The 14,665-nt window shown below is 46.3% G+C and overlaps 1 protein-coding gene across 1 annotated transcript in view; it reads left to right on the forward strand.

The window, feature by feature from the left end:
• The first annotated feature begins 8,309 nt into the window (after positions 1–8,309).
• Positions 8,310–14,665, forward strand: part of MPPED2 (metallophosphoesterase domain containing 2) — a 99,387-nt gene continuing 93,031 nt past the window's right edge. Inside the window, exons 1-2 of the mRNA XM_050335237.1 lie at positions 8,310–8,579; positions 13,433–13,676. Coding sequence (XP_050191194.1) covers positions 13,549–13,676 — 128 coding nt within the window. The 5' untranslated portion in view covers positions 8,310–8,579; positions 13,433–13,548. The remainder of the gene's footprint in view (positions 8,580–13,432; positions 13,677–14,665) is intronic.

The following is a 14,665-nucleotide window of genomic DNA, read 5'->3' on the forward strand; positions in this document are numbered from 1 at the left end:
GATTTTAGTGGGATGAAGGTGATTCTGGATCTTTTGCTCTGTGACCCAACAACATAAAGTATGGTCTTTAGTCTGAAGCTTGGGCAGAAGCTTAAATGTATATTTGTCCAGGTTTATTCTAGATTTTGAACTTAAGGTTAATAGTTTGTTCTAAACAGGAAATAATGGCTGTCAGACTATTAGTTCATCTTGCACGTGGGTAGAGACACGAGCTAATCTGGGAAAGTTTTGTGCCTGGGTTTGTTTTAGGAGCTGTAGCATTTTGTAGGCTTGGCCCCACGCTGGCTGTGCCACGGGGCTTGTGGAAAGCTGGAACCGAACCCCCTGCTTTCTGCTTTGTCTCTCGCATCGCCGTTTTTGTATTTTTAATTTGTTTTCCCTTTCCGCTTCTCCTTTCCAGAGGTGAGACACCTCGGTGGATGGGTCACTGTGACAATGAGGTTGCTGCAAGCAGGCACTGTGACTCTGCTTCTCTCGGCCACCGTCAAAGGCCACGCTGTGTGCAAATCTGAGTGCACAACGGGAATCCACAGGAACCCCGGGGGCACAGAAAGGTACCCTGGTTAAATCCTAACTGAGACTTATAATTGATTTTATGAACCGGTTTTCTTTCCGAAGGCTCTTTTTACAAGAAGATATCACAGGTTGGAATGCGCAGCAGTAACATCACAAGAGGTGGAATTGTGGTCAGTAGGTCTGAGGAGGGGAAAAAAACACTGATAGGAGGCTCCTCAAGTGCATGGTTTGGGTTAACAGTAACTGGCAGAGAAAATGACTTTTTAACACGTGGGTTTTGAGACCACCTCATGGGAAGAGATGATATCAAAACCCGTAGGAATCACACCTAGATTAATTTAGAGACTTGAATGTATTACCACAAAGTGCTCTCAACATTCCACTTACCCTTTTTCTACCAGGCCTCCTATCTGTATATTCCCTTATAGAAAGGAGTCTTCTAGATGTTTGTTTGCACAACCTTCTAAACAGGCTTATTGATAATTAATCTGGGTAAATCCATGTGCAGAAACTTCTCATCATCATTCTTTCAAAGCTTGATATAGGACCTGCAAGAGAGGTTTGTTCATAGATATTTTCCATTTCGTGGTTTCTGCCATGTGTGTGTCATGGTGAGATTGAAGGTATAAACTTTCAGAGTTTAAAAACTAGTGCTTGGTATTCCACTGCTTGATCTTGATGATTGTCTTTTGTGCATAAAAAACGTTGATGAGACTGTAATAAATGCCCTGAAGTAAATATTTTCATTTATAACAGCACAGTTTCCATAATTTCTGTGTCCTGTTTTGGTTTGTTTTGTTATTTGTTCATGTGCTTTTTGTTTTCTTCTTTTTTTTTTCTGTTATTCCCAGCCCTTTTTCAGCTCTACAAGCACGCTGCAAAGTGTCAGTAGGAATAACATATAGCTTGCAGTCCATCATCTGCATTCCCTTCGCATTAGGTGTAACACTGGCATGAAAATTGGAGCCCCTGCTCCAATTTTTCCAGCTGCCTCTGTCTCCCTATGATCTTTTTGTACAAATTTTCTGGCAAGTCTACAAATATGCACGCTTATATCCCTTTCTTGGGCATGCATATGCATTTTGCTGTCTCAGAACATGGGTACAACTGAGTAGAATCATTAGGGTTTGGTTTTTTTTCTCAGTAATTTGAGTGTGTTTGCTGATGTAGGGAAGCATCAGTAAACAAAACATACATAGGGTATCAAAAAAATACAGTATCTTCTTCCTTTGTCCTCTTACTCTCAGGTCTCTATGCAAGTTTGTTTTGTTTTCATTCAAAATGTATGACTAAAGCAATATCAGGATCTTTCCACTGCCATCTTCAGGTCTTTATTTATAGAGTACTTTCACAGCTTCAGGAATTGTTAACTTTTTAGGCAATAAATGTCATCTTACTTCTGAGGTTACGTTTGTTTTATTTTCCTTAGCAGTATTATTGCTTTAACACTGTAAGATGTTTTCTATTTTGGTATTTTTTCTGTCGCCCCAAGGGACTTGAGCTGTAAGTGGGATTTGCATTGGCCACAGTGCCGTTCTTATTCTGCACATGGTTATGGGTAGACAGGAGAGAGTGCCAGGGCTGAACATGATATTCTATTGGAACAGCTCGTGCCAAGATTGGGGCTTGAACAATTTGGAGGAGACATGATGTCACTGTCTCTGTAAAGTGAATTTGAACAGGAAAGTTGTACTGTATTTTGGGCATGGGTTTTAAAAGTAACAATTAAAATAACGTCTTGTGTGTTTCCTTATTTTTTTTTTTTTTGTCTTTGCTCTCTGGTTTCACGGCCTTTGCACTGCATTTCTCGTGTCCTGGTGGTATTTCTGTTTCATTATTTTTCAAGCAGAGTTTGATGACACTGATTTAGCAGTTTCTCACAGTTCACTGCTCCAGTTTTCATCAAATTATACTTGTAGTTATACTAGACACTTTCATCATCAATTTCCATATGCCTCAAAGACATGCAGGGACCAGTTTGCCAACACTGAACTCAAATGCCAGACAATAACTGGAATACAGGATTTCTTTTCCTAGGGTGTCTGAGACAAAGAGTGTAGAATCCTTCAGTTTTTAGCAAGTGTTTTCAGCCCGAATGCAGACAATAGCTGCTAGGAAATATTGGTTTTAAAATGTCAAATCAAGGGATAAAAATTAACATTAACCAGAGATTATACTGTAAGACCTTAGCCATTTCTGTCCAGAAATCTACCTTACATTAGAGAGCACTGCTTGTAAATTTAAGGTTCTCTCTTTCCCCACAGAATCAGAGGATTCATAAGCAACCTGAGCTGTATTTTCTGTACAGCTAAGTTGGATAATTATGATAATTAACACACAATAAGCATTTCACCTTCAGGCTCTAGGTTTATGTGTACCTTCACATCAGCAGCATTACTGGGGACATTTAAAGTGACCAGATTCCTGAGAACGGCTGTGAAAGTCTTTTCCTTCATTTAGGGGGTCTTGGTTGCTCAGATTTGAAAGATGTCCATGTTGGAACACCTGACACCTTTAAAGGTTTGCTGTTCTGTTCACCCTGCCATTTTCTGCAGAGGGCCCACAGTTCTGACACAAAGGACAATCTGGATTCTGTAAGCTGGAACTAGATGTGGATGTGCTGGAGATCGTGGTTCTTAATGTCTGTCAAAAGCATAAAGTTAATTGTGCAAGGCATGAAGTGAAGCTCTATTTGTTTAGATGTAAGGAGGTTAACTCTGAGTAACTGTCGACAATAGTCATTATCATCATCGGATGAATTTGCCATTAAATCTGTAGTCCTCAAAAAAATGTCTTCAAGATAGCACAGGAGTAATGTTCTCACTTCTGCACTACCATGTAAATTGCTTTACTTACACTGAGAGCTAAGATCTACCTCAGTTTTGCAGTTTGCTTTCCACGTGGAGTTTTGACTAACATTGAGAATTTCCAGTGCGATAGGGACCTTCTCTCAGGAATGGAGAGAAGAATTTTTCTCTGTCTGCAGGAATTTCAGTCTGTGGAGTCTGCCATTTGTAGGATGCACTCAGTGTGACAGAAAACCACTTCACTGAATCTCCTCTCTGAAGTCAGGAGGTAGAGTGAGAGTGTAGACTGTCTGGTATCACTGTGACTTCTCAAAACTCAGGAGGACACGGTTCATATTTACATCCAGGAGCAGAAGCAGAGTGCGGCCAGGATCTGCCACAGGGTGGGATAATCTATGTGATGGAGAGGGAAGGGAGTTGTTGAACAAGTTAAAGGTCAAGGAGAGGAGAAGTTTGTAATACACTCTACTGTAAAACTAATGCCTGTTTCCTGACAGACCACCAAGTTTTGGAATTATTTGGTGCAGTGGGCTTTGAGTGCCTGAACTGCAGACAAATTAAACTGAGGGTTTTCTCATGTACTGGCTTTAACCCAATGCATTATAGACCAACTAAATCATAAAATGATCATTTGTGGAAAAAGGCATCCACCTTCTTCTAAACAGGTAAATTGTTATTCAATAAATAGAATGTTTAAACACCTCACATTACTCCCACAGTTGTGTACTCCCTGTCACAGCTCACTGACCAGAAGGTGACCCCCAGAAACCTTTCCTTATAGTGTGCCCTGAGCCTTCAGTATCTGGGAGTTCCTGTAGTAATGTCTTTGCAGTAACTGCTCTCCATCAAACAACACTTGGATCTTTATTGTACATACAAAACTGAAGTCACTGCCTGCTCTATTATGAAGGAATAAATCACCCATGTATCCTTCTCAGTTTTGAAAAAAGAATGTTCAGTGGAATGTTCTGGGAAAAAAAAAAAAAGGAATGGTTTCTTCTCTAGGTGCTTGACTATCAGTTACATTGGGATTTTTTTAGAAGGGTAAACGACTCACCTACAACCTTGTTTTCATAATTTTTTATTTCTAGAGGGGGTGAGTAGGAAAGTTCCAATCAAATATTTAATTTATTTTAAAGGGGCGAGGCAGCAGGCAAAGTTCTGGTCCATCAAATATAAAAAGTCTGCCCAGAGGGCAACTGGTGATACTTCCTTCAGCAGTCTTACCTGATGCTCTATCAGCATTACAATGCCGTGCTCCTCTGTGGCTGCAGATTCTGACAGAAGGCACAAATTTCACTTCCTTTTGAGAATTGTCATTTCCTCCAAAAGCTGGTGGATTTCCATGGGGGGAGTCATGGAGTCTTCCTGAAGATGTAGTGTTTACTTGAGTGTGAACAGGTTAGTGTATGGGCCCTTGTCTGTGAGAGAAAAAGTGGGGTAAAAACTCATAATGGAACAGAATACAAAACCCAAAAGCCAAGAGGTGTTTTGTTGTTGTTGTTGTTAGTTTGGTTTTGGGTTTTTTTAATTCAGCTTCTAGGATTCAATTAGCTCCCAGTTCCAGTCTGTGATTTTGTTCAGGAGCAGTAAGAGCTGAAAAAACACCCCAATTTGTATCTTCAGAATTGGAATACCGGATGATTTTTTTTTTCTGTTTGTTTGTTCTTCATAGATGATACTCTGATTTTCTGTTGTTCTCCTGTTGTTGGCCAGCATGCACACCAAATGCAGGTGAAGAGAGCGAGCAGTGGAGAACTTTAAATCCATCCAACTATTATATTCAGCAAATTTGGAATGTTGTGGGACTCGGTGGGGAATTAAGCCTAAACTACTGTAGTTTTCTCCTATGTCTTCTGTTCCAAAGTTAGTGAAGAATTTCTGCTGTCATGAGGGGAATGAGCCTGCTGAGTTACAGGTTTTGGCAGAACTGCAATGATCTGTATTGACACCTGGTGAGTCCAGTGGCTTTTGGTGCAGATTGTTACCAGCGCCTGTCCGCTGGACCTGCTTCCTTAAAATGTTAGCAAATCAAAATACACGTTGTTTAGCACTCTACCTGCATGCCCCAGTCTCTTCAGGCCGAAACTGAACTCTGACTGCAATGGAAATGAGAACCCTTGATGCTCTGCTCTTGAAATGGCTAAAAAATCCATGTCCCGAAACAAACCAACCAAACCCCTCTGACACTGGGTCCAAACAAAAAGACAGTGTTTGTTTGGTTGGTTGGTTGGTTGGTTTGCTTTTGTACACTTCCGTTTGTTTGCTTGTTTTTGTTTTTAATTCCTTTCTGTGTAAAAAACATCACTCAAAAAATCCTGTTATTTAAGGAATGAGTTCTCAGGGGTGGACTTTAAATGACTCTTTCTTGTATTGCTTTACACATACTTTAGGGAAGATTTTTCCTGAGCAGCAAAATGAGGTGGGTGTCTGTGGTTCACCCCAGATTACCCTGTGTGTGTCTCAAAAGCTCTGTCTTGTGCTTGGCAGAAACTGCAGGCAATGGTTCCTGTGAACTGTATTAGAGATGACATAACAGATTTTGAAGAATGTGCATGCTTTTTGGCCTCTATAGTGCTTTATAAAATTTAGCATGCATCTCCTGCATCTGTACACTTGGTGACACTCACTTTGGATTTGTAAAAGTGAAAAAATAAAATCCAGTGCAAACCCTGAACACGACTAAGGTTTCATGTATAACATACACATTTAATATTACAAATAGGCAGTATTAAAGTAAACATAAGCTGTTTGTTCACTGTTTTGAATTTCACCCAGCTAGAAAAATCAGTCCTGTGACACTCACAATAAACAGCTCATTTACTTATTCGCTTTTTGAATTTATCTCTGAGATCCTCTTGTCAAGTGTGTATTAATAAATACATATTCCAGCCAAAATATAGATGTTTTATTTTTCTGTATTTGCATTTTAACGCTCTCCTGTGATTTAGAGAAGGCAGCTCTTTTCCTCAGAAAATCCTTCAATCAATTTAAATAACATATTTTTTCCTTCTTTGAGCAACTCCAGGGCCAGCACATTTCTAAAGTGAGTGCCTCTTTGGAAAGCATACTGTTCTTGGGGAAACAGAAAACAAGTAGTTTGAAAAAGGGGAAAGTTTCATTGCGTGCTCTTAACAGAAAATGTTTCAGAGTTTGTCATGTCCTGTATTAAAAACAGTGCTCCTGGTGACTGTATTACAGCTTGGTGGTGCTGAGGAACGCTCAGTGTTGGGATGGAAGTGGGAACCTGGAGTCAGGTCCTTTGTACAAGGACAAAACTACAGGCAAGTCCTGCTGCAGCTGGTGGAGAAGGGAGGGATGCAGCAGGTTCAGGGTCAAACCTGCTGATCCTCCTCACCTCACCTGCCCCTCCATGTTCCTATACCAAAGCTGGCAGTGGCACCAGTGAAGCTGCCCTGCTCTCTTTCTGTCCTCAGCTGCTCATCTCACTCTCTGTCTCGTTCCAGAAGAATTATTTGCGCAGTTGTGAAGTGGATTGGATGAGGAGACCGAACTCACACCACACCTGAATGTTTTTCCCTGGTGCTAAATGGATCAGTTTGGCAGGTGAGGTTCCCAGCTCTCACAGGAGGGTGAGTGCAGGGACAGAAGTGGGGAGAGTGGGTTGAATGCTGGACTGGTTATTTTATAGCTGTGCCAGAGTAAGTCAGTTAAAAATACTTGTGGAACTACGGCCTCACACTTCATTCCAGGCAAAGTTTCCCTGGAAATGTTACTTTGATTTGATTAGGAGGACGACTCATCTGTGGGACATTTTGTCTGAAACAGGAATTTTCCTTTGGTGGCTCACAGTGCTTGCTGCTATTAAAAGGGATAAAGACAATAGTAAAAAAAAAACAAAAAAAAAACCAAAAAAAAGACTGAAAGAGCAAATTTGGAAAAAACCTTTTACCATTTAGTCTTGGTTTTAGGTTGATTTTTTCTTAGTTTGCCATGCTTCTGAAAAGGACAGTTCATCCCAGTGGATTTCTGCTTGGCAGTACAAGGGACCCTTCTCACGTTTTTCAGTAACAAAGGAAAACCTGCACGCTTGCCATGCATATCTGAAGGTTGGCCAGAGTCAAAATTACTTATTTAAAATATATAGGACACTATTTACTCTTAGAGACCTTTTATCTATTTTCTATCTGCTTGACTATTCAAAATTGTTTGGATTTTTTCCTTTTCTTCCTTATTTCTTTTTTTCCCTTCCCCATTGTTAAGTGTACCTTTGTGGAAGTCTTCCCTTCCATTTGCTGTCAGAAAGTAACAGAACACACACCTATAATCTTTACTTTGTTACTGTTGTGGCTGTTGACACAATTCCTATGGATTGGGGGGGGGGAAGACAAAAAAAAAAAAAAAAAAAGATACAACAGCAACCTCTGTGATTCCCTGATTCTATCTTTCCATAGAAAAGCCCCAGTCACCCTAAGACAATGTTCGGCCTCAAAGGCGAACCCTGCAGTGGTGTTTCTGTGTGTTTTTCTGGCCGCTGAGGTGAGCTTACCTACAAAGGAGCAGAGCACCGCATTAACACCCAGTGACGAAAGGTGCGGCGGAAGATGCGAAAACCCGTTCCGAGGATTTTTTATTTTATTTTATTTTATTTTTTAATTGTTGCTGTTGTTACTTATTTGTTCTGCTATTCGTGTGGGCAGGGGCAGAGCCGATCGGCGGTGCGCGGTGCGGGGCCGGCCGCGTTTTGGGGTGCGAGGCGGGCGCTGCCCCTCGGCGGCGGGGAAGGGGGTCCCGGTGGGCTCCGGCGCTGCCCTCCCCGCTCCCCCGGGGCACCCCGGCGTGACCCCAATGGGCGGCACAGCCCCCGCTCCAGCCGGCCCGGCGGGGGGAAAGCCGTGCCGCACTTGGGAAATGCAGCAGCGACTGCTCCCTCCCTCCCTCCCTGCCCGGGGGGGTGAAGTGCGAGGCAGCGGGAGGAGCCGTGCGTGTGTGTGTGTGTCTCTGTGTGTGTCTGTGTGTGTGTGTGTGTGCGAGCAGCGCGCCGTGGCCGCCGTGTTTCCTGGTGCCTGCTCCCTGACCCCAGTGGCAGTCCCGATCACTGCACCGCGCCCGCCCCCGCCGCCGCCCCGCTCCCGCAGCCGGACCCGGACGCGGACGCGGAGCCAGGGCCCCGCCGGGCACCGCCGCGGGGTCGGGCGCAGGCTCTGCCCCGGCCGCGCCCCCGCAGCCCCATGGAGCGGCCCCGCTGAAGGCATCCCGACCCGCCCGCAGCGGCAGCCGGCGGAGGGAAGGAAGGTGAGCGGCCCCGGGCTGGTGTCGGCGCAGGGCGGGCACGGCGGGGGCAGCGCGGCACAAAGCGGCGGGTTAGAGGTGCCGTGTCATGGGCGAGAGCGCGGGAGGCGGGGGCGGGCAGGAGCTCCGGCGGCGGCGGCGGCGCCGGGTCCAGCCTCCCGCGAACAATAATGAGGATGAACCCGGCCGCCTGCTCTCCTGCCGCCCCCCGGCGTGACCGCCCGAGCCCGCCGGGTCGGGTCGGGTCGGTCGGGTCGGTGCGGCGGCAGCAGCAGCAGCAGCGGCGGTGTCGGCGGAGCTTCCCCGCAGCCGCGGCGCGTTCCCGGCGGCGCGGAGCGCCCTGCCCCGCTGCCCAGGCCGTGCCCCCGCTGCCCTCGGCCGCCGCCGCGCCCCCCGCTCGGGCCAGGGGGCGGCGAGAGGTCGGCGGCGCTGGAAGCGGCCCGGGGACGGCAGGGGGTGTGCGGGGCTGCCGGCGCGGGGTCGGGGCGGGGGCGGCGCGGCGGGGCCGGGAGGGTAGGCCGGGGAGCATTGTGCTGGCTGGGGCCAGCGGGCGGGCGGGCGGCAGCGCCGAGCGGCCGGCGGGGACAGGGCTGCGGAGGGACGCGGGGATGGATGGGGTTGTGTGTGTTGTGTGCGTACGGAGGGAACACGCCGCGAAAGTAAAGGAGGGAAAGGCGGGTTGGTTCGCCGTTCCCCGGCGGAGTTGCCCCTCGCCCTTTCGCCGGCGGAGAAGCCGCTCTGAAACGCTGATCCCGGAGGCCTCAGACACTTGGAAGCTTCCAAGGGGTTGGGGGCGAGGTGCGAGGGACGGCGCGCTTGGCACCGCCGGGATGAAAAGCAGCGGGCATCCCGCCCCCCCCCCTCCCCACACCCCCCTCGCCCGCGGCTGCCGCGGAGTTTATCGCATCCCTCCCCCGAGCATCCTCCCCCCGCGGATCACCCCGGTCCGCGGCAGCCGGGGAACACGGGGCGACGCGAACTTTGTGCGGCGCAGCACGTAGGGCGCAGACAGGGCAGCGATGCCCCCGGAGCCGCGGGGCGGGGGCAGGGCAGGGCAGGGGCGCGGGGCGGGGGCTGCGGCACACGCCGGGACGGGGCCGCGCCGGAGCCATTGGCCACCCGGAGCCATCAATCACCGGGGGGCGAGCCCGGCGCCCTGCGGGGCCGCGGCCGGGGCGGCCCGGGAGCGGCCGGGAGCGCAGGTACCGGGGCTCGGCGGGGCGGGGTGGGCTGGGGGGTAGCGGGGCGGGAGAGTGTCGGGGTCCGGCCCCCTCCTCCAGCGCCTCCGCCGGACTCGATGGGGTGTCTGGAGCCAGGAGTTGTCCGCAAACTGCAGCGCAGCATCTCGGGGGCTGCGAGGCCGCTGCCAGCCCCCCGCGGGTGGAGGGGCAGCGCACCGTGAGTGCGGGGGGATGCGGGGCCGGTGCCCGCGCCCCGGGCGGGCGGAACGCGTGGTGTCGGTGGGGATGGATGTATCAACAGAAGGTGTTGACACGGGATTAACCCTTCCCGTCTCCTGCCTTTCAGCGTTTTCCCTTGGAGCCGGAGGCAGATTTTTGAAATGCAGATGAGGGAGGCGTAAATATTTTATTTGGGGAAATGGGTTTTTCGCGTGCCTCTGTGTGTGCGTGTGCGTACGCAGGGCTCGCGTGTGTTAGCTCTCCGTGAAATGTCATGTTACATCTCAAATGACTCACCTGTGCTCATTTCGTGGTAGTTTTTATGGCAGGGCAGCAGTGCACAGATTTACAATTAGCTGCGCCTAAGTTTGGGCCAGCCCTGTTCTGTGAAAGTGCCGGTTTTTACCTGTAACACTGAGCAGATACGTACAAATGGCACATCCCCTGTCTCGCTGCCGGTACAACTACAGGCTGGAAAAGGATAACTGCCTGTCTTTGGGAAAACGCAACATGCCAAAAAAATCATTACTTAGCTTTTTAATATGGTCGTTCTTACTTAAAACTGCCTCGTAAGGCGTGGAAGGTATTACACGTTGTTATACTTGATAGATGGGAAAATAATGCAACTTTTATTCTTTTGTACTCATCTCCTGCATGTAACCTTCAAAGAGTGCTCGCAGTTGGAGAAAGAAGAACAGGAGCCATTCAAAGTAGTCCTTTTAATTTTTTTTTTTTTAATCTTGGGCCTTTTTTTAAAAAAAGTTTTGAAGTGTTCAGCTTCTTTTTCCTATTTTCTTCAGAGACATTCACAGTAAGGAAGGTAATAATTAGATACTTCTGATAGGTGAGCTGTAGTACTCTGTAGAGTACTAAATGGAAATTAAGAGAATTGACACAGAAGCCAGCTTCAAATTTTACATTCCTCTTTAACCCCCAGTCTGGCGTTTGTTGTGAATTTCAGTTTAAAAGGATAGTTTGTTCAGCTTTGTCTTAATTTAAGTACAGAGATTTATTTTTAAGATGGAAGGCTAGAACAATGGGAAGGAATTGCAGCTTATATACTTATAATCTTACTGAGAGTCAACTTAAAAGTATTTAATACAGCTATTCAAGTATCCTCTTATCATTTGTTTTATGCCAGTTAGTTGTATTTTCTTTCTGTAACACGGATTGTTATAAACCTTGAGAAAATGCTTATTATCTTTATGTATAATTCACTCCCATGAACAAATTAGATTTTTCTTCCATGAGTGAACTATAATATGAAATTTAATGTTCTGACCTTTCTTAGGCTGGATTACTGAAAACAGTGTCATTTAGCTTTTCTGAAAGCCCAAGCATATTTTTATTGTTGGCTTAATGCGTTGCTTATATTGTTTTTTTTTTTAATTGTGGAAAAAAGTAACATTACACATGTAATTTCCACACCGCTTCTTTAATATACGCAGACGCTAAAGTTCTTGCTGCGTAAAAGAAAAACTCTTGTTGTTTGTTTTTTTTCCTGGGAGCTCTGATGGGCGGCATTCTTGTTAATGACAGCCATTTCTCTGGCAGGAAGATGTTTTCATTTGTATTTACTTTTCAGTACAGGGCAATTATGCTGCTCTGTGTTGTGCACTCTTTCGCAGTTTCTATCTCAAAAGAATTACAGTACTTGGAACAGGACTGCGGTTTGAAGCAGGTGTTGTGTTTTACTGTTATGCAAAATAACACTAAAATAGAATTGTAAAGGAAATTAAGGAAACAGCTGCAAACTTGGTGCGGTAAGCACCACTCCATTAAGATTCGTGAGCAGTTGTTGCAGCATCTTACATCACATCACAAGGCAGCAAAGATTTGTTCTGGTAAAGCTCACCTTGCTGCTGAAACTTGTTCTTACAAAGGGGATTCATGTGGAGATCAGACCATAACCTGAGTTACAAAGATGTACCGTCTTATTAGAGATGGTTTGTAAGCTGGGACTTCATGCTTTAGTTTCATCTTCTTTTATATTTTTTTCCCTCCATCTGAAAAAGACGTAGGACAGAACCCAGTTACTGGAATGAAGGTTGCAGAATGTCTTAACCCAGCCAACATATGGAAGCCTACATAGGCCTGAGGTGGTAAAATAGTAAAATAAATGGCCTATAGCAGGCCATCTGCCATTTGCAGGGCATTTTCATCATGTTTCATGCCAAACTGGAAATTAGTCTTTGTATTAAAAATATATTTTGAATACAAATCAGAGATTTCAAATATTTCACGTTACACATGGCAAACACATTTCTATCTGGGAGCTAGAGAAGTCCAGGGAAATAGCAGTGGAAAAACAGTGCTTGGTTTGATGCTCGGGTCTCAAGCCATTCTCTTCTCTTTCCCAGCTCTTTGTTCTTCCCGGTAAGCACTGATTTACTTTTGTAAATTGCACACCAGATATGGAAAAAAACCCCACTATTGCATGTGGCAACTAAAGGGAGGGCTATCAACTGATGCCAGGTGTCATGAATTCAAGGAAGTCCTTGCTAGGATAGTGTGTCCCAGCTGAGCATCTGCCTCCTGAGCGGGGCTCTTAGAAGAATTGCTCATCTTGAAAGTGTTCCTCGAACACCAGCTGATCAATTTTCACAGAGTCCCTCTGAAAGGGAGGCAGCTGAGGTATCCTCAGTTCATTGACTGAAGAAATCGAAGCTCAGATTTTGTGCAGGAAACTCAGCAGAGCAGGTTTGGGAGGTTTCTGGCTGTTTGGGTTCTGCTTATTTTACAGTGTACATCCAGTCTTAACGAAAAAATGTGTTTAAGAGCACTTTGAAGAAGTGAAAGATAGGGATGCACATAGAGGGAAGAGCCTATTTCTTTCATCTCATTCAGAAATATTTACGCATAAAATCGCACTTAAATCTGTCAGATAAATCGTTACTGTCTGGTGGTGAATCCAAACCAGTTTTATTGCTAGTGCAAAATAACGTGGATATTTTGCTAACGTTGTCTGGATAATCTCCTTTCTCTAGAACAAATAAATGCTTTGATTTAGAGGTATTTGGGTGTAACTTTAGCTATGCAATTTTAAAGTGTTCTTTACATCAGTTTCTCGTAAGTCTCTTGATTGTCAATCACGCTGCGAGGCTGCAATAGGGCCTTGAAAACAAGTGGGTATGTTTGTGGAAGGTCATTTGTCTTGTCCAGTTGTTAATTTTCGTGGTTGCAATTAGCACGAGACCTTATTTCAAATAAAGACTATGAAACGTGGAGTATTTAACAGAAGCTTAAAACGCAAATGTTATATTCCCCCCCACCCCAAGATAAACAAACAAACAAAAAAAGTGAATAGTAATGCTTAGAGAATGGGGTGATGGGTACATAAAAATATAGAGAGAGGTGTCTGAATAGAAATCAGGAGAGGACAGAGTAATCTGTCTGTGTATTGTTTACATCTCCTCCTAGCTTATAGCGGTGTGTGCTGTCTTTCTTTCCTGGCAGAGGTCAGAGGAGTTGATGAGGAGCTGCTGGGATTCGGGAGCTGCCTGGACCACAATGCCCTACCCTGCTCCGGGCCTTGGGAAGTTGTGAGCTGCTCATGTCCATAAGGAGGAAGGATGGCTCATGGAATTCCCTCACAAGGCAAAGTTACCATAACGGTGGATGAATACAGCTCCAACCCAACGCAGGCATTTACGCACTACAACATCAACCAGAGCAGGTTCCAGCCTCCACATGTGCATATGTGAGTATTCCTGACCTTCCTGCCGTGTGTCTGTGTGCGTGTCTTGCCTGTGTCCGACACGGGAGATCTGCTGCTGGAGGAGCGGGTTGAAAACTGGGAAATTTTGGTTAGTCACCTGAGCCAACAGGCAGAACGGTCATCAGATTTCTTACCTGGTGTGCCTGAGGTTTGAGAAGCCCTGCTCTATCCTCTCCTGGAGGTGGCTTGCCCGAGGCTCGGTGCCACCGCCTCTGTGGAGCGTCCCCATGCTGACTGGTAGGGTGAACGTTCTCAAGCTTGTCACTTCGCTGATCTTTCTTTTACCTCGCCTGAGGGACCCATTGCTTTAAAAAAATTTAGCTCCCTTCCCCCAGCCTCTTACACTCAGCTGCGAAATAGGCCTAATTGGGACTAATTGTCCCCCCATCAGTGAATCCTTTGTCCTCCTGGTTGCGAGTGGGAACGCGTGCCGCATGACACACTCCACTCGCAACCTGCCGCACAAAGGAGTCGGGGGTGCCCCGTAGTTCCATCCAGGAAATATAAATACTCTCTTAAGAAACAACAGCAACCGGCAAGAGCATTGGAAGTGAGGAGGAGAGAAGGCTCCTTCCCTCACCTTGTTGTTCCTGGGTGTTGTTCGACCCAGCACCCTGGCAAGGTGGGCTGCTCGCTCATCGAAGGGCTTGAGTACCAGTTTTAAGTCTGAATTTCCTTCCCATTGTTTGGTTGGGTTTGATCTTTATCGGTTATTTCTGTGAAGGTTCTTTTTCCTTTAGCGTTAATAGGCTGAAAAAAAAAAAAAACCCAAACGTGAAGCTAAAACAAAGCCCACATCTCTTAACCTCCTGCGAGCCATTGTTAGGCGGGATTTTGAACGGGCGACGTCACACTATTGAATTTGATAAGGATTTTGCATAATAAGGGGGGGAAAGTTGTATGGTGCTTCATTGCATTTTTGTTATGTAGAGGGCTGCCGGAAGAGTCACAATGTAGGAGTTCAGCACCTA

Source organism: Myiozetetes cayanensis, unplaced genomic scaffold (assembly GCF_022539395.1).
Source record: "Myiozetetes cayanensis isolate MyiCay16 unplaced genomic scaffold, myiCay2020 scf6-25, whole genome shotgun sequence".
NCBI lineage: Eukaryota > Metazoa > Chordata > Aves > Passeriformes > Tyrannidae > Myiozetetes > Myiozetetes cayanensis.